Below are 19,940 nucleotides of genomic sequence, written 5' to 3' on the forward strand. Positions count from 1 at the left end.
CTGAATACTTTGTCCACCACTGTCTGCCATACTCGTTGTTTAATTTGGAGGATTGTTGGTCTTGTCATACTCATCACTCAAATTCCAGTCATTCTCGATCAGTATTGAACTACTGTCAGTGAAATCCAGCAGCTCTGGCAGATTCCTAACATTACTGTTATATCTAGTCCACCTTTCACTTTATTCGTAGGCTTCTCAAGTGAAAAGTGTGCAGGAAGTGTTGAGTGTTATTAGGGTTAGTGGCAGAAGAAAGACTGGAATTTACTGTTGAATGAAACTATTTTTTTCAGTTAAAAAGAAAAGCTTAGAGTAGCGTTTAGTGTTTAGAGTTTAGTGAATTTGACATCAGTATGTTGCTGTGGCATATGAGCTGTTATAGTATGTTGTAGCATACTGTGCCTGGAGGGTGTGCTATATGTTGTCCAAAAAGTCATTGTGCTTTTTAATACCACCGCCTTGTTTAACAGGTTTACAGGTGTCTTTGTTTGCATAACTGATAGCAAAAACCCTGCTTTGGGTTCTTCAGTATTCATTGCCTGTCTATGCAAATATCAATCCCTTGTCTCATCTGTATATTTGGAAACCTTTCATATTTGTTTATCTTTACCAGAACGGGCTCTGTCAGAAGAGGATGCTGACCTTTCAGATCCACCCCAGTGACCCAACAGCAGAAGCAACCAGTGTGGAAAGATTCCTGACAGACAATATTCTGTCAGACACATGGGTAATGTATAAGCTGCAGAGAGCGAACGACCTGTGCAGCGAGACAGTGACAGAGGAAGAATGTTAACCTGATGTTTGGCCTCATTCTCACTCTCTCTGTCATATCCCATTGAGTTAGCTTTTAAATACACCACAGGAATCGTTTTAATGTCACAACAGTCTGAGCTGTAGGTGTACTTGTGCAAAACACACATACAGATGTTGGTTTAGCATACTTTTGGGAATATTATACTCACTTAGTTAATTCCCTGTGGGTTTGCCCTAAACTTGGTATGCCCAATTAAGAGAGAATCCAGTCTAGATCATTCTGAATCCACCTACACTGAAACAATGTTTTTATCCCTTATGAGAAAAATGGTGGTTTAATCGTTACAGTTCTCATTGTTTTATCACTTTATCATTAATACTGGTTCACAAATTTGTTGTGATTAATTAATCTTATTTTCCCTAAATGCTGCTTTCTTGTCTAATTGCGTGTATGCCACTTCAACTTCTGTGTGTACGGCACTAGAGCCAAAATGCAATTAGCTTAGCGTATAGGAAGAAGGGGTAAACAACTAACCTGTCTCCTAAATTCAAAAATCTTCCGTCCAACACCTCTGAAGCTCACTAGTTACTTTGAGAAGGAGTCCATCTGTTGTTGGCTAGAAAATACAGCAACAACAGTCATTTCTACATTTCTGTTTGTGTATGTGTTAAACAAATAAGATCAAGGATAATTAGTGAGCTCCATATTTAAAGTAAAGATATTAGAGTCGTATTGATCTTCTCATAACTTTATTAATATTAATAATATTGTTTTTGCAGTTTTGTGAAGCGTGTTGTTGTTCAGTGATTTTACTTGAATGTCCCCAAAAGCATATTTGAAGTAGGCTAATTCATGTATCTCAAATTGTGCTTCTCCCAGTGCAGCTAACTGGTTAAACTAAAACTTAACACTCAAGGAAAATATGAGAACAATATGGAATTGTGAGTAGTACAACATGATTATACATGCAACATTACTAGGGTGAAGCTGACAGTTTACACATTTTAATTATTTGAGGGTTTCAGACCAAAGGAACTTTAAGATTGATGAAGACATAAAGTGACATCAATATTCCCTGACTTTGCCAGGCACTGCAGCTGTTCAGGTGTTTTCGATGTGTTGTCAGACTGGAGTTCAAGCTGTTTCTTCTTTCACCAGAATTTGTCTCTGTGGGTTAGTAAGGCAGGTTTGGCAACATAGGCTGAAACAGCAGCTGCACATCAGCCTCCATATGCCACCACTTCCTACCATTCCTCCAAGTTATTAAGTAAAACAGAGGAATTTGAGGTGTGTTATGATGATTTATTCTTTTTTTCCCTTCATACTGTATGTTGTTCATTAAGTCCAATGTGGCTTATCAATAAAAAGAAAAGAAGAAAAGAATAGCGGGGGGTGGCATTTCCAATGGCAACGGCTGACTGACAATCAAAGGTCTGTGTTGTGAATAGTAAAGGTAGTGGCTGTCCCCTGTTCAGCTAATTAACTTTTTATATAACAGCCAGTCAGGTGATTAAACAAAATGCCTGTGCAGAGGCAGCACACAGTTTATGCTCTGCCTGAAAAGAGAGACAAGGATTTTATTGTTTAGTAGTTTGGGGTCTTTTTGAGAGTTCTGTGAGAGATTAATGGACTTTGTTCTTGCATACATGATGAATGCAGCTAAATTCCACTGACTCATCTGTGAAATTAAAGCCAGGTCTATGTGCTTTCTTATTAATGACCCACAGCAATCGCAGTCTAATTAGCTATCCCAGACAAGATCTTAAAGCCAACATAAAAGCTGGTGTTGCCAGCAAATGCGCGGTAAACATCCAATCAGTTCCTATATATCTGAAACTGCTGCTCTTTCCTGTGGTGTGCCTCAAGGTTCTGTCTTGGGCCCTATTTTATTTTCTTTGTATATCCTCCCCTTAGTTCACACCATTAAAATAATTCATTTTAAGGTATCTCTTATCACTGTTACACTGATGATATTGTGTGTTCAGCTTGCATGTCTCTTTTAAGCCTGATGAAACTGATGAACTGACTACTCTGCACAACTGCCTGACTGCCATTAAGGACTGGATGACTAATAGCTTTTTAGAGCTTAACAAAGCTAAGACTGAGGTCTTTATTGTTGCTTCTGATAGCATAACTTCCAAGGTTGCTCAGTGTATGTCTCTATATCGCTGTATGTCTTCAGCTATATAGTATAATCTTAGAAATCTTGGTGTTGATCAATCTATGTACTTCATATCAGATTATTGACCCATACATGTTTCTTCCATTTAAGAAACATTCTCAAACTCAGACCTGTCATATCACAACCTCAGCAAGAGATAATAATTCATGCTTCTTTATCATCCCGGTAAGATTACTGCAATTCCCTTTCACCTGCCTTAGCAAGTTGTCTCGGGACTGTTTACAAATGGTAAAGAATGCTGCTACAAGGCTGTTGACCACAAAGCGAGTTCAACATACGCAGGATATGTTTTCGTTATCCAGCTTAACTGACCCTAACAATCGCGATTGGGATAAGCGGTACCACGAAGCTGGTTATCAACTCGGTAAGTCAACCCAGGGTTTCCCAATTCAGCCAGGAGCACGTTCACATAAAAGAGGCAGTGTTAGCAGCAGATGACCATTCACAGACATGAACAAGTCCACTGTCAGCAGAGCGTCATATTTTATGAACGAGGATTAAACTGTAACACTACAGAAATACGACAGTAACACGCCTGCATCTGACACGTGCAAGGAGACAGAAAATCGCAGACAGTGTGAATGCCTAAATAAACAGGCATAGTATTTTATATTGCGTTGATTTAAAGTGGGCTTATGAGCTGAAAATATCAGCCTTATTCTTTAAACTCGGCTGTGTGTCGACGTTTCCACATTAAAAGACTCGGGCGCTGAATAAGTGGTCCTTCCACCTCACTCTAAATTAACTTCATAAAGCAATGAAACGAAAACTCCATTCATGCCATAAAATGTGCTCAAAAAATAAAACCCATTTATTTGAACGGCTGCGTCAGGCTGTGTGAAACGGACTTGGAGCAAATAAAAAATATTAAACACATTTCAAAGCAGCAAGTAGGCTTATCCTGCTGTACTGTAAAATCCTGTAGGCAACAAAAGCTTAAGTCTTTTAATCAGTCTCTGTAGAATTATATCGCTATAGTCAAGAGTTTCTCCACATCACCGCTGAAAAACATAAAGCAGCCTATTGGCTAAAACAGTCTGTGGGATTTCCTACAGATGGTGATGCCATTTTCCAAGAGAGCTGATTGGTCAGTAGGCGGCGTTTTCACAGAGTTGATCTCTTATCTGGAACATAACCTGCTCCAGAGCAGGTTAGCTGTTCAGCATAAGTTACCATGGCCCGGTAAGAAGTGAACCACCTTTGTGGTACTGAAAACCCAGGATTAACCCCGAAGTTACCTGGATAAGCTCAAATCCTGCTTCGTGGTACAGGCCTCGGGTCTAGTAGCACAACTCACATCACACCCATCCTGTCCTCTTTGCATTGGCTTCCTGTCAGGTTCAGGATTCATTTTAAGGTTCTTCTTTTCACATGATCACAGTCTTGAGTTTTATTGTGGTGTTTTTCTGTTATTTTGTTATGTCCATTCCTGTGTTGCTTTTTGCCTCTGTGTTCTTGTTTAGGTTTGGTTAGTTGATCATTGGTTCCTTGTTTTCTGTTGTATTTGGTTTCATATGTCCTTGTATATTGTCGCTAGCTTTACTTCCTGTTTTATTTTGTAGTGATTAGTTTCATGTGTTTTTGTCTAGCTTTGTTTCCTGTCTGATTGATTGCTTATGTGTCTCACCTGTGTTAATTGTCCTGCCTTCTTGTGTGTGTGTGAATATATTGCCCTCATTTCTGTTCAGTCCTTGTGGTGTCATCATCTTATGTTGGGTGTTCTGCTGCATGCTCTGTTTACCAGGATTTTTTTGGATTATTCCCTTGTGTTGGATTCCCTTGCCTTTTTGTTGGATTTAACCTGTGTTTGGACTTTGTACTCTGCCTTGTTGGAATTATCCTTTTGTTTGGACTCTTGCCTTGAGATAAGTAGTAAGCCTGTTTTGTTTGGTCAAAATAAATCTTCATTTGAAATGCAACCTCTTGGCCCGTGTCTGCATTTTGGATCCACACTCCTGTTTCCCTGTCACTCAGCCTACGTGATACACATATTGAGCTCTGCATGGTCAGGTGCCTGGGTACAGCTCCACCCTCATATGACCACTAGGTAAGTTTTCTGACCACGGCTTACTGATCGTTCCTCAAGCTGGATTAAAAACAAAAGGTGATCGTGCATTTGAAGTGGTGGCTCCCACACTCTGGAGTGCTCTTCCTATGAAGATGTATGTTCTGTGGTCTCTGACACCTTTTTTAAAAAGCAGCTAGACTTTTTTTCAAAATTATTTGTGCTTTTGTGTTTTTTAAGGTCTGTTTTGGTGTTCATGTTTTATTTATTTTTTACAGGTTTACAATGTTGCTTATGTATTTTTGTTTCATTCCTCTTTTGACGGTCTAATTTCTAATGTTTTACTCTTGTTAATAACCTTGTGACCTTGCTCCTGCAGTTTTTCAGCAACTCAATGCATTGAGGAATGTAGACGTTGGCAAGAAAACTTGCTGAAGTTCAAACCGAGCATCAGAATATGGAAGAAAAGATATTTTAAGTGACTTTGAACTTGGCATAGTAGTTGTTGCCAGGTGGGCTGGTCTGAGTATTTCAGAAACCGCTGACCTACTGGGATTTTCATGTACAACCATCTCTAGGGTTTACAGAGAATGGTCCGAAAAAGAGAGATTATCCAGTGCGTGGTAGTTGTGTGGACAAAAATGCCTTGTTGAGGTCAGAGGAGACTGAGCAGACTGGTTCAAGATGACATACCGGCAACAGTAACTCAAATAACCACTCATTACAATCACAATATGCAAAATACCATCTCTGAATGCACAACACGTTGAACCTAGAAGCAGATGGGCTACAGCAGCAGAAGACCACACCAGGTGCCACTCCTGTCAGCTAAGAACAGGAAACTGAGTCTACAATTCGGACAGGCTGAGCAAAATTGGACAATAGAAGACTGGGAAAAAACGTTGTCTGAGTCCCGATTTTTCAGCTGTGACATTCAGAATTTGGCGTAAACATGAAGGCATGGGTCCATCCTGCTTTGTATCAGCAGTTCAGGCGGTGGTGGTGGAGTTATGGTGTGTGGGATATTTTCTTGGCACACTTAGTACCAACTGTTTAAATGTGACACCTGAATTGAATAGTGTTTCTTACCATGTCCATCCCTTATTACCACTGTTTAACCATCTTCTGATGGCTACTTCCAGCAGAATAATGCACCATGGGAGATGTGCAGCCATCAAATCTGCAGCAACTGCGTGATGCTATCATGTCAATATGGACCAAAGTCTCTGAGGAATGTTTCCAACATTGCAACTTTGTTTCTGGAAACTCTCTTCTGCTTCTGTCTTTCTGCCCTTCTGCCTTCACCTTAATCCTCCACCCTGACGTATGGCCCCATGTTCATTAAAAATCACAGGATTGCTGAATAATGCACTGTTGACCGTTTAATTGCTGTAGTGGCTCATCTGATAAGGAGACAGTGATTTGGATTATAGGTTAAACTCATTTCCAGTGAGTTAGCTTAAAGAAAATGGATTGGATTTGAATAATAAAATTGACATAGCCTCAATTTAGATATCAATTGTTTAATTTCATTCTAATTAATTCCCCCCCCAATGAAATGTACATTCTTCAGCAAGGACTTGGCGTCAGTTAATTGATTTCAGCACCCTGCCAAACAACCACATCCTAAATTGTTGTGCTTAATTAAAACATGCACAATCTCTCCACAGAGCACGTCTTTGTGATGAATGAACGAAACCCTCGCTTGTGCAAATATGTTCTTGATACTGAATAAGCAGTGTGTGTTTATCTGCATGTTTGTGTATGTGTTTAATGAATAAAATAACCAGTTCTCTTTGAATATGAGGAAATACTCATGATATTCATACTCAAATAACATATATATCAAATAACCGAACGAGGAAGACATTTTGGGGGGATTTGGTTGTTTATTAAGGCATCGTCAAGTTCCATTACATTTTCCAAGCAGCTATACCCAATGAATAAGTATCCCATTTTCTGTCTGCCCTGCATTATTTTTGCAGTAATCATTGCAATTCTTTAACACCGCACCACAAAACTCCTCACTCTTAGACAAAATGCTTCTGATTGATGTGGGAAATTAGAGTGAGGAAGGAAGCAGACCTGCACATATCAATCAAAATCAGGACGGGATTCACTCAGGTAATGACTAAAAGGATCGAGAGAGCTGAAAAATGCATGTTCTGGATGATTTTATTTTATATTTTTTTCACATTTACAGTTATAAAAGTATGTTGTGTTTTTTTTTATATATAACATAGAAAAGAAACAAATCTAAGAAACGAACAAATATGAAATATTGTTAGATGTTATCGTACAAAAGAATTAGATAAAAGAACGAGCGTGTAGTTAATCCCTGACTATTCCCTCCTTGCCCAACCACATTGTCTTAGTTTAAAAAAGAGACACTGTTCTTGCTAAAGGTTGTCACTCTAAGTTTAAAGAAAACTTAAAAGCATAACAATAAAGTTTTTTTTTTTTTTTTTTTTAAATTCAGCATTAGTTATGTTCTACTTTTGCTCTAGGTATGCAGCAGATAAATGCTATGTAACTCTCCCGGGAGCACACTGTCACTACGAGAAACTCAAATCTCTGTTTGGACACCTGGAGGTCGGAAGATTTAAGCAGAATAATATGATGATATAGTTGATGCTACTGAGTAGTGCTAAGACCAAATACACAACTCCCTTCCTGAATACCAAAACCACAGTCTATGAATAACAAAACAGTACCCAGCCTCCCACCACCTTCCTCACTGGTGTAGAAAAATAAACTCAAATCTTTGGTTTGACGGTTCAATTCTTAGTCTGGCTGTGACTGCCAGTTGTAGGATATCAGACAGCGCTGTTCAAATTTAACTTCTTATTGCCTTTCTAATACCACAACAGCAGGTTATTGTTGACATGTATAATGCTATTGTTCACCATGGCTTCTGAATTTTGTTGCACTTTTGTTTTGCTTCAGCAGAAGTCACATTCTGGTTTCTTCTCTTTAGCTGATCTGATTATATGCTAATGTGTTTGTTTTGCTTGTCTTAAACAGCTTTTTGTGGCTCCTATTCATACACACACAAAAAATAAAAAATGAAACCAAGTTATGACATATTATTTTTTAACAATCTTCATTGACTGCAAAACATATTCATTAGTAAAATCTTCATTTGATTCCTGTTTGGCAACATACATAAATGGCTGGTTAATTTTGGCTGTTGCAGTGTAGTTCAGATAGATTACCTTCAGTGATCCCTCTATTTCAATGCAATAAACACAATGCATAATCTAAGATGAGTTCATTTGTAGTGGCTGACAACAGACTTTTACAAAATCCTTTGTAATTTCCATCCACAAATGTCACTTTCAGACAGTCTTATTTACAAAAATCCACATTATGGGATGTCTATCAAGAGCCAATAAGTGTCAGGGAGTTCATGACTTTGGTCTTGGGTGTCTTTTCAGTTCTGTCGGCGTTCTGGGAAGTTGGTCATTTGGATGTCGTCCCCTTGGAGTGCTGGGTTGTAATAGGCCAAACCACCAAAGGTCAAGTCCAAAGGTCCACTGTTGTCTAATCTGAGAACTAGAAATTAGACAAATTAACATTAAACATTTAACTCTTAATTTTAAAAGCTTCATTATGAACTTGTAATTTGCAGACAAGTAGCCTGTACTTTCCCCTGTTGAAGGGATGGTAAGTGACTGTCTCTATCTAATAAAATCTAAATCTAAAATACTTTTTTTAAATTCTGCAAATATTTCCTCACAGTTTTCCTAAACAGCCCTGGCTCTGTAAATGGAAAACAAAGAAAGAGGGCTGAACCTTGCCACACAACATTGTTCCAGCTAATCAGCAACAAGTGCTTGTGCGCAAGATTGATGGGGGGCAGTGGGAGAGTTTTGTGCATTGGCACATTCAAATGTGCGGGACTCCAGGAAGAAAGAAGAAATGGTCTAAACATAGAGTATAAACATAGAATGGCTTAAATGAACACATTTCTCCCTTTAATTTTCCCATTAAAGGGTATGAAGGTGAATGAGATGAGAACAGAAGGTGTTGTTTACAGATAAATGTAAAGCCCATGGCAAATTTGTAATTTTGGGCTATAAATAAAACTGAGTTGTATGTGTACTGTAGGTTGTATAGTATAGTATGTATTGGCCTTTGGTAATGCAGGTTGGTTAAAGTAAAACTGAGATCACAACTTGTCATTCCAGCACTCAAAAATAAAAGTGTAAAAGTGATTTTTAAAATTAATATATTTTTAATCACTAAAAGGAAAAAACAGGGCTTTTTACAGGTCAAGGACAGTGTTACTGAATGAAAGTTTATCATTACTTTTTGAGCATGAGGCGTGTGACCGTGTGTTTTACATACTGTGACTGTGTATTATTTTCACGTTGCTTTGCCACCATGAAGGTGCACTGCAAAGTTAATGTGTTGAGCGATGTGTTTTTTTTTTTTTTTTTATCTAAGTCCGTCTACATTGTAAAAAAGTTACCTTGTATACTTCGAGTTGTTTACCACAATAGACCTTGCTCCATTTTGTTTTTGAGGATTGCTTCCGGTCTTTGAGTAGTGGTGGGCCATGTCTTTCATTGACTAATTCATATGAAAGGCATTCTGTTGTCCCTCTAGTGTTTGAGAACGTATGTCTGAAATAGGCCTTAGGGCCTATAATTTAGGATGTAATCTGACTCATCTTAAATATGCAGGCACACCTGTATGCTGCAGCAGAAAAAGAAACATGCAGCTTAATTTCAGTTGGACCGTAACAGAAAGATAAAGTAAGAATGAGGGCGTGTAGGGGAGTGTGAGAATAAAATGCTGTCGTCCTCTAAGTTCATGGCAAGAATGAGACAAATTGCAAACTGTCATAGTACATGATCCTATTTTGCATGGTAAGGTTACCTTATTAAAGCAGGATGGAGTTAGGAGCTTCTGTGTGTGGGTGTGAGTGGGAGAGAGAGAGAGAGATAGACAGCAACCAAGGGTTTAAAGTCTCATGTGAAATTTAGGGGGAGATCTAAAATATTGTATTATAAATATAACAAACAGTATATGTGTATTTTTGGTGCCACTGTTTGTTTGTTTTAGTTTTTTTTGTGCATACATTATTATTTTACTTTAAATAATATAATATTATATGATGTATAATTACATTCCTAAAATAAATAGTTTTGTGTCTAATAAACAGCACATTCTCAACATTTGAGGCTGTGGATGTAGCCTGCCTAGTCCTGATTCGAACCGGCAACCTTGGGTATGGGAGGCTAAAACCCATGGGTACTAATGTCTGTCGCCAGTGCATCTCTTAAGGAATCGTGAAGTGAGGTTTACACACTGTAGAGCCTCACTGACTTCTGTTACTCTCACCCTCCTATACCTCACTCCCATCCATGTGACAGCATCAATGTCCCCCGAGGTTGTTCTGCATGTCCTGACTCGGGTACGGGAGGCGGCCGTGCTAATGAGGAGGCTAAAACCCATGGGCACTAGTTGTCGGGGAGTGAGGTTTACTCACTGCACGGCCTCACTGGCCTGTTACATGTACAATTGTCATGGGATGCAACCTAAGTCTGATCTGTTTAACAAAGTAAAATAAATCATTCCCTGCCCACTATGCCTTGGCATTTTTATTGTTTCTCAGCAAAGAGCAATTAAAAAAACATTTCTTCTGTTTCTTTCTTGTCCCAGGCTAAATATTCTCTGTATGAATTGAAATTTATTGATATTATATTTTTGCATGTATTATACTTATTCATGTGTGCATGTGTTCAGTCCTCTCCCCACCCAACCCCCGAAAAATAGGAGCCTCAGAAAGACATGGTGTAATTCGAATACTGAGCAGATCAATACCAGTCTCATGTCTGTATGTTAAATATGTAGCTACAGCCAGCAGCCAGTTTAGCTTAGCATGAAGATTGGAGGTAACAAAATTCTCCAACCAGCAGTTAGGCTATAACATTACAGCATGTTTGTTTGATCCATTTTGAAGGTGGACGTTATGTATCAGACTATTTCCCAAAAATGCTGAACTAGTGGAAAGTGTGAGTGACTGTTCATCATTGTGTAGCAATACTAATATGCATCATACTGTATTTAGCAGTTTCATTTTAGCATTTGCTGTATGACTCCCACCTACCAGAGGTTGTTTTTTTTGTTTTTTTAATAATAGAAATCTTTGTCATTTCAAGGTGGCAACCCTAATTAAATCCTGATCAAGCCATCACAGATAACAGCAATAATTATGTGTGTCCTAGGATGAAATTTCAAACAAAGTTCAGCATTTACTGTATAAAGGAAGGATAGGATCTAGCATACCTGGGTCTGCAGGATATTCTTCAACCAGTTTCCTGTGAGAGAAACCCTTCTGCTGTTTCTTTTTCAGGATTATGTAGGCCACCAGTCCCACTGCTGTCACAGCCACCGCTGTTCCCAGTATAGCCCCCCACGCTCCCTGTCTTTTACTGTTGTTGTAATCTGCTGCCAAACCTTTATTGGAAGAATGAGGGGTTAAGGGGTGGGAGAGAGTAATAAATAATTTGTCAACAACAAAATAGTTTATATCAACTTCCATCTTTGAGAGTTAATTATCAGATAATTATAGCTGAAATGTGTTTTTGAAATTGTGTTTCCAGTGGCAGCACTCTGCATAGATACACATCCCAATTAGTCAGCTGTACATATTTGTCTTATTTACGGTGTGATAGTGCAATTAACGTGCCAAAATCATTACAATTTTTTTAATACATTTGAATACATTTTAAGGCACCAGGCTGTGCTCAACATTTAGCTGAGGTAAAATGTGATTGAATGTTGCTTTAGTTTCCATTATATAGTATGTCTGTTAACTTTAACTTAAACTTGTTTAACACTGTTAACTAAGCACTGACAGTCTGAATCACATAACCGATTTAATTTCTTAATGGAAATGTAAATTTCGCACAGAGATAATCATCACATGCTCTCGCATTATGACAGCTATACAGGTGCAAAAAACATTGAGTATGAGGCTGCATCCATGCAGTTAAAGATATTAGTGACCAACTGGCACGAGCTTCTATTAACAAGACTACCTATTCTTACCTTTTGTATTCTAACAATCAGTGTTTTAATGTGTAACCGTGAAAACTTGAAACCTTAGAATCAAAGTTTTTACTTTCCTAAATTTTAATTGTTGAAGTCACTTAAAGAACTTTTTCTACTCTTTTTATTTTACAGTTTGTGTGTGTGGCAACAGCAGAGGTGGGAAAGACAGTGTGTGAAAGTGTCTTTTACATAGTAATACTACATTTGTATTTTATCAGGACTGTTGCATAAATAACTCAATGGCTCCGTTTATCTACAAAGGGCTCAATTTACCAACTGTGACACCCTGTGTGGGCGTGGCCAATCTCTATCCCTTGAAGGTGAAGAGCTGAGACTGATTGCAGTAACTCTGGGCACCTGGGCAAAATACCCTGTAGAGTATTTGTAACGCCTTATTCTGATTCTTAGTGATGATGCTAGTGGGCTGAGGTGACAGACCTCCCTGCTAAATTACTACCCTCTGTTTCCCTCCACAGGTTTCACCTTTGCCTTGGTTTCTGGACATGCTGTTTTAGTTGTAGTTATTGTTTCTTGCACATTACAACACCCTTACACACACATTTCCTCTAGTATTACCATGAGGTTAACGTTTGACATACATACAAACCATTCCAAAATGCATTGCGTCTCTTCAGACTGTGCAATGGTGATCATATGATGCAGTCACATGACTGTCTTGCTTGAGTATACTTCTGGCAATGACATATTTAATCATTCATTAAGTAGGCAGTATGCAGTACATACTGATTGAGTATATAGTAGGAAGTACGTTATTATGCAATTTCGAACACAGCCTTGGTCTTGTTGTATTATAGTGGAACATCATTATACCTGATGTTATTGTAACAACTGTATTGTGGTGGTCAAATAAGGTTAAGCAGCTGGAGTGAGTGGATATTTTTATTTACTGATCACATTAAAAGTAAAGTTGCATTGTAGGTACATATTTATAGACTCTGTTTATCTGTGCTCAACCGTCTGTGCTTTTGTACAGTTTTTGTGCACAAGCTGTGCCTGTCATGGTAACACTAGAGCAGTTTTTTTCTTCCTGTGTTACCCACAGTTTCACAACTGTTTTCCCATTGTTTATTGCCACCATCTGTTAGTGTTATGTCCTGCTGTCACATCTGTCCATGTAACACGAGTTTTATTTTAATCCCAACCTCGCCAGCTCTCTAAAGACATTTTTCCCTCTTGCCATGGTGTCAGTAGTGACTTTGCCCACATATATTTTGCTGGAAAAGAATCTTTTATTCCTGACTGCACCTGGCCTCATCAGCAAGGCCCCGAAACCCTCACTGCCTCTTATCACGTGCCATGGATGCAACACATTACATTAAAATATATGTATATGACAAGCATCCTTTTCAAGTCCTGTTTCCTTGATCCTGCAGTTGACATTAAAGACAGGTCTCACGCCCCTGCACAGAGGCAGCTCAAGCATCTTTGACCTCAGATCCAGTTTTTTTTGCCACTAAAACAGAGTTTCGTTGTCCTACTGAGAAGGTGGTTGTAATAGACTCCTTCACTCATAGCAGCCACATCGATAGCACCTGAAACCCAATTCGATTCCTTTGAATGAAGGTTTGTCCTCAGTCAGTGGGAAAATAGAAGAAGGCAAATGTGGGTCAGGGAAAGGATGGAAAAAAGCAATGTGTAAACAATGAACATAGTATTACTTAACCAGTATCGCCAAGTCTCTAAAGGTGATCTGTGAAGTATTTTGTGCTTATTCTATTACCTTATTGCTTATACTTTAACACAAATCAGTCAGGAGGGCTTGGAATTTCCCACAAAGGTTATTTTTTCCTGACATCTGTCTATTAACTGATGTCATGCTGCTAGGAAGACACATAAAGTAGTTTTCTGGACACAGAAATGTGTATTTTGTGACATCTGACCTCTTTCTGAGCTGCTTCCTGAGGTTCCACTTTTGTCTGTCTCGTTGACCTTCTTAGGTGCGTTTAGAGTTGCAGGGCTTTCTGTGGTCTCAGATAGGAACACTGTAGATGAAGACATTGTTGGTGTTTCACTTATCTCTGGCGTCATTGTGGTTGATGTGGTTGTTATGTTTGTCATGGTTGTTGTGTTGGTAGATTCTGTCTCATTCGTTAAACCCATATCTTTGTCTGATTTTGTTATGGATTCTTGAGTGGTATTGCTCTCAGCAGCCACGGTTGTCGTTGGTAAATCAGTGTGATTGAAGTAATCTGGAAAACTGGTGGAGTTTTCTACTCTCAGATGAGTTGTGAGGTTTTGAGGAGTTGTTGTTAAGTTCTGAAAATCCTCCTTGGCTTTTGTCATGTTGATCTGACTTGGGTCTATGGGATGTGTAGTAGTTGGAGAAAAGGTGGTGTCTGGCATTTCAGGTTTATTGGGAAGCATGGTGCTAGGATCATCAGATGTTTCATTTGCACCCTTATCTTGACTGGTTACATTCACATTTACTTCAGTATTTAGTGCCATGAAGCCAGATGTTACATTGTTGGGATCAAAACTTGACCCCATAGTAGATGCTTCATCTCCATAATCATTTTCTTTCTCCGCTGTAGTAGCTGCAGCATTTTGACTTCCAGCTGGTTTTTTGGCTAGTTCACGGAGCCAGCTTTTATCAATTGTTCGCCCCGGAGTGTCGGTTGAATCTTGGAGTGATGCCAGGTGGAAAGCTTGGACAAGCAGAAGGAGGAGGCCTGCTGTGATTTTTAAATACAGTTCCATATTCACCTTTGGTTTCACTCTGAAACACATGAGAGAACATAAAATGTTATTTTACTTCTTGAACTAATTATGCTTTATGGGTCAACTTTCAGTATGTTCAAATGTTTCAAATGTTCAAACATTACTCTGAGCTCTTTCAGACATCTTGTCCACATCCTCTTAAAAGTTGAGAATTAAAGTTGAAAGCTCAAGTTGGTCAAAACATCTGTTTCCAAAGTCAAAAATGAACTGTGAAGCTCACAAGAAATCATAAAAGTGCTCAAAATAACATTTGAAAAACAACAAATGAGCAAACTTCACCTGCTAATGAGGACTATGGACCTTTCAGAAACTAGACCCTCTCTATTTCCACTCAGTTACAGAGTGTACTCTGGTCGGTGTCACTCTCACAGCCAAATTATGTTCCCTAACCCACGTAGGGTGAAAATACAGCAGACAACTTTCACAGGATGTGGTGTTACCGCTGCACTATACAGCTGTATTAAGATTCAGGATTGATGATGAGGAAAAGTGTGTATTTTGCAACATCAAAACTGAAACCATTTGTCATTTATTTTATGAGTGTAAATGTACCAAAGATAAATTAAAAATATTTCTTTAAGATGTTGACTGGTTTAGCTATTAATTTATAAAATAAGAGACCACAAAGAAAACACAAAGAAACCAGAAATACAGCATATAAAAATAGAAATCAGTCGTTATATTGAAGCATTAATTGGTCTCCACAATAGTAAAGCATTTAAAACAGTTCAAATGTGAAAAGATTTAAATATGTTGTCAGTTTCATAATTATGTGAAATGTAATAGTTCCTCTTCAAAAGTCAAAATATACAGAGCGTTGGGGCTGGCTTTTTTTTTTTTTTTTCAAATGAAAACTAAAAGGCATAAAAGTGTTTATTTGTGATTTTTGTGGTTTGTTTTTTTCTCCTTTCTCCCAGTGACTGAGGAGTTTGTTTACTCCTTGCTCAGGAGGAGCACCATCAGGAAGGAGCCCAGGTGTTATAAACTTGTGTTCATCGCAGCCTTCAAACTGTCCCTGACCACACGCAAAGACTCGGTGTGCAACAAGACATCTCTGTTTGGTCCTATCTTCCAGAAGCACAAGATCACCTGCTTCACAACAGCGTAGGTCAGCTGCACTGACACAAGTCGTAATGAAAATCCTTGAACGACTAATCCTGTTACACCTCCTGTCTTTCAGGGAACCGCTCAGTTGATGGTGCTGTGAACATGGGCCACAACATCATGAACATGACATCCCTGGCTGCTACATTTAGGGAATTTCGACGCAGTCATGTGACACAGCGAGTTCCCACAGTACCTCGGCTTCACTCCAATACACAAATGACTGCAGCTCCAGTAATTCCCTACAGGGCTCTCCCACTGCGAATCACTTGATCAGTTGCTTTGTTATGAGCTGATTCTTGTTGTGAGCAGTGTAAATGTCTCTGTCTACAGTGTGTAATATTGTGGCCTGCAGCAACAGACGTTTGAACGTGCAAATCTGGAAATTTCACATTTCTATCATAACATTTTAGCCTATTTTAACAAGTCAATAAAGGTGCCACTAACTGAAAATGGGTTGTTCATTCGTCTTTAAAATACAAGTTGGGATTTCTGAAAAGGTACAAGCAACTTCTCATCCATTTCACACTTCCAAAGGATGAAACTGCTATTCTTAAATAAATATGAAAACATGTAATCATACTGATTGTAATTTTAATCTGTGGTTAGTTTTTTAACATTTCCACTCGTCCACTCATCAGCCATGATTTTGTGTTTTTTCTACTCTGTGGAAAACAGCCCAGCCTGCTGTGTGAACGCAGGCTTATTCAGACGGCTGAAGTGTTCTGATTACGCCACAACAAGAGCACATAATTAAAGAAAATGGCTCAATCCACCAAGTTTATAGCGATTTATAGCTTAAAATACTGCAGCTGTGAAAATATTATTTGGAATAAACTGACCAATTAATTTGCACTTTGAGATTAAAGTTTGCAACTGTGATATGGCAGAGCTCTCAAGTCAAAGGTTAGCTTTACGACTCACCTGCCAAGTTGTCACCAGGCAAAATAGAGAACATCTAATCACAGAGCAGAGACAGTAAAAAGAAAAAGAAATAAAAGAATCTACTGGTCATGACATAGACTTGTTGCATTGCTTAATTATCCAGAAGACCTTTGTGTTTCTAAGTTGCAGAACATTGAGAATTCTATAAATTATCCAAAGTAGGGTAGTTATGAAGGTCAGCGACAACACAGAGGTTAAATAGCTGGGATTCCCTGTCAGTCAATCAGGTTTGAAGAAGCGTCTTGGATGAGAGGCAACATCTCTTTGTGTATCTTTAACCAAGTCCAGTTGTCCTTGATTTTAATCCACCTTAAATAACTATGACCTGGATGACTGAGACCTTTCACAGAAATGTCTATAAATTACATGCATTTTTTACATTTACATTTTTAAGTGTGAATGTCACGACTACCATTACAGTGACTTTTCTATGCGGGATTATGAAATGAAGAATGTATCAGCTACTTCTCAGTAATACAACGTTAGGTTGGGGTTGTTGTGGTGGCCTAAGACATGTACCATTTAAAGTTAATAAAAGTGTATCAGGTGGAAATGAGACAAGTTCATGTAGAACCAGTTTGACAGGCAGGACAGCAGATGACAGCTAGTATGTTTTGATTTGTACTGTGTAAATATGTACATGGTGAGCAGGGACAAGATTTAAAATAACGCAGACTATAATCTGATTTTTCTCAAGAATGTTGCAAGTGACTTGTATTGAATTATATCTCCCAGAGACAAATGTAAAAAACACTATATCCTGCTTGTATTCAAATTTGGGCTATTGAATTTCAAACCAGTGAATCCTGTTTTGTCAACATATCTCTTCCGGTAAATGAAACACATTGGACCTATTTTTAGAAAGCACACTGCCCTCCCTGCCGAGAGTATTTGGCCACCAGCGTCCCACCAAAGAGTCTTCTTTGTGGCACAGTGGGTCAAAGATGTTCACTCCTAACCCTTTGCCCTTTGCAGAGAATTGCCTGTTGAAAAGATTTCCCACCTTGTTGATCTGGTCAGAATCTGTACTATCACCTCAACAGCGCTGTCCGCCATGACTTTACAGTGATCCACACACACACACACACACACACACACAGAAACACAAATACACACTGTAAACTCCTTCAACCCATGCACAAACACTAATTACTTGACATTTATGTTACACAATATGTTAAATCACACAATTTGTTTAAAGTTCACCTGTGTTATTATCACCTTTTAATTACTTCTAATAAATAAATAATTATTTGATTTATTATTTATGTCAATATCCATAATCCCAAGCACATCACTAAGTATTTACTCAAGTACCAAAGGCTACTCAAGTAAAATTCTGTGGTCCTGCCATTTGCTTTTTATACCTCTACTCCAATACTTTCCTTTTTTACTCAAGTAAAAGACCTAAGTACTTCATTTCCATCAGATCAACAGTCTCGTTTGCATCACTGTAAAACTGACTAACACTTGTGTAACTGTGTTGTATGTATTCCCCTGCTTAGGTTATTTAAGGTCCTACATGTATATCACTTGCTTTTGTGTGGGTTTGGCACCCAGCTATATACTTTCACATCGAAAAATATTTGAATTTCTGTTTCTGATACTCTGTTTCCTCTTTCACAAGAGGAAGCAAAAACAGTCAGGTATAGATTTACACATTTTAAGTGTAACTCATTCATGTTACTGCTGCAAAATCTTATTTGTAAAAGAAAGTACTGTCAAAGAAGTCTTGATGCTAAGACATTTCTCTTAAAAAGGACGTTATTTGTCATGTTTAGACAATAAAATTCATCCATTCATCATATAGCCCCACACATTTCCTGAAAAAAAGACAAAGAATTACATGCTTCCTCAGTAAATCCTTACCTTGTTCTTAGGCTGTATCGGATGAGAACAGGTGCACAGGCAACAAAATCTCTTCACTGAGCTGCCAACATGAGAGTGAATCAGCAAACGGCCCAGAGAGAGAAGCAGGGAAGGAGGGCCCAACAGAGTGGCATTCAGGGAACAACCTGCTCAACCTGCTTCTACACCTGCCAGCAATAGCAACACACCCTGAACTGCATCCAGTAGCACACTGTGAAAAGGCCACACAGGACAGGGATGGGATTGAATTAGAGGACAAGAGAAGGGGAAGAGGGTTGAGGGGTTTGGGGAATGAGTCAATTTGTAACTGCCTCATTTCATGTTCCCATCTAAATAAGTTAATTACATAAAATTTTGGTTGCCGGGTTGCCAGGTTAGTTCTGTGAATTCCCCCAGTGGGTGGGGCCTCTGGCCACAGGTCCTCTGAGCGTTTTTCTTTTGTTTTGTTTTGTTTTTTTCCTCACAGAGGCACTGGAAACGGCTGCTGTCGTCATGGCAACGGAAAGGAGGCCGGCGAGCTCGGGTTTCATCCGCGCCTTTGTCTCTGGTCTATATCAGGCTACCGAGTGACGTGTGACTTTGTGAACTCACAGGTACTGTGCGTCAAATGAGCTGGGATTGTTTTAGTCTCATTCCTCAGTTAACTGAGTCGTGCAGCGGCTGAATTCACAAGTGAGGGGGATGAAGTGGCACTAATAGCTGGTGTGCTTTGGTGAGTCAAGAACAAAGGACTGGTTGTACTTGTTTTGTTCATGAATCTGAAAATTACTATTAATGACTTAGTCCCTGAAGTTACCCTCAACATACCTGCAGCAGATGTGAGCAACTGATAACATTAATGAGTGCTTTATTACATTGTAGTGTACCAGTATTGCCGCAATACCAGGACCTTGAAACTGAAGCAGCTAAATGGAATTCAGTCATCATTAATTTTACTATGTAGATTTGTGCTTTTGACATTTCAAAATATCCTCCATGAAAAAGGCCTATTGTTTACACACCATACATAACACACACACTTATAATATAATATTTGAAATGCCTCGGTGTGATGAGATATTTTATTAATGCTTTACACTAATATAAGAATGTATATGTAGATGTATATTATACATTAATGTATATTATAATTTATTTATAATTTTATAAAAGAATGTTAGTCTGTATTTCAATTGGGCTTTTACTTTTACTTTGGCTACCAACACACTACACATCTACACACTACACATCTCTCTCCCCCTTATTTTGTAAAAAAACGTTTTTTTATTGCATTTTGTGAA

General features: G+C 38.6%; 1 protein-coding gene and 1 long non-coding RNA gene across 2 annotated transcripts; one reads left to right on the plus strand and one right to left on the minus strand.

The window, feature by feature from the left end:
• Nucleotides 1–4,456: 4,456 nt before the first annotated feature.
• LOC119890714 lies at nt 4,457–16,705 on the plus strand. Its single transcript, XR_005442287.1, has 3 exons — nt 4,457–4,980; nt 15,660–15,846; nt 15,923–16,705. It is a non-coding gene; the product is annotated as an uncharacterized LOC119890714 (long non-coding RNA).
• On the minus strand, nt 6,808–18,817 carry muc15 (mucin 15, cell surface associated). Its single transcript, XM_038702093.1, has 4 exons — nt 18,661–18,817; nt 13,905–14,740; nt 11,236–11,406; nt 6,808–8,493 (listed from the first exon to the last, which is right to left on the minus strand). Exons 2-4 carry the CDS (start codon nt 14,719–14,721, stop codon nt 8,372–8,374), a joined length of 1,110 nt encoding a protein of 369 aa, XP_038558021.1. The 5' UTR covers nt 14,722–14,740; nt 18,661–18,817; the 3' UTR covers nt 6,808–8,371.
• Between the last annotated feature and the right edge of the window lie 1,123 nt (nt 18,818–19,940).

The sequence above is a fragment of the Micropterus salmoides genome, unplaced genomic scaffold (assembly GCF_014851395.1).
Source record: "Micropterus salmoides isolate LMB-PRFRI ecotype aquatic unplaced genomic scaffold, ASM1485139v1 Ms_hic_scaffold_6, whole genome shotgun sequence".
Lineage (NCBI taxonomy): Eukaryota > Metazoa > Chordata > Actinopteri > Centrarchiformes > Centrarchidae > Micropterus > Micropterus salmoides.

Excerpts from the sequence above, each read along its gene's own strand:
- muc15 (XM_038702093.1), bottom strand. The coding sequence starts at position 14,721 with ATGGAACTGTATTTAAAAATCACAGCAGGCCTCCTCCTTCTGCTTGTC. Across the intron at positions 11,407-13,904 it reads AGGAAGCAGCTCAGAAAGAG|GTTTGGCAGCAGATTACAAC; the intron begins GTCAGATGTCAC and ends CTTCCAATAAAG. Across the intron at positions 8,494-11,235 it reads AGAATATCCTGCAGACCCAG|TTCTCAGATTAGACAACAGT; the intron begins GTATGCTAGATC and ends TCTAATTTCTAG.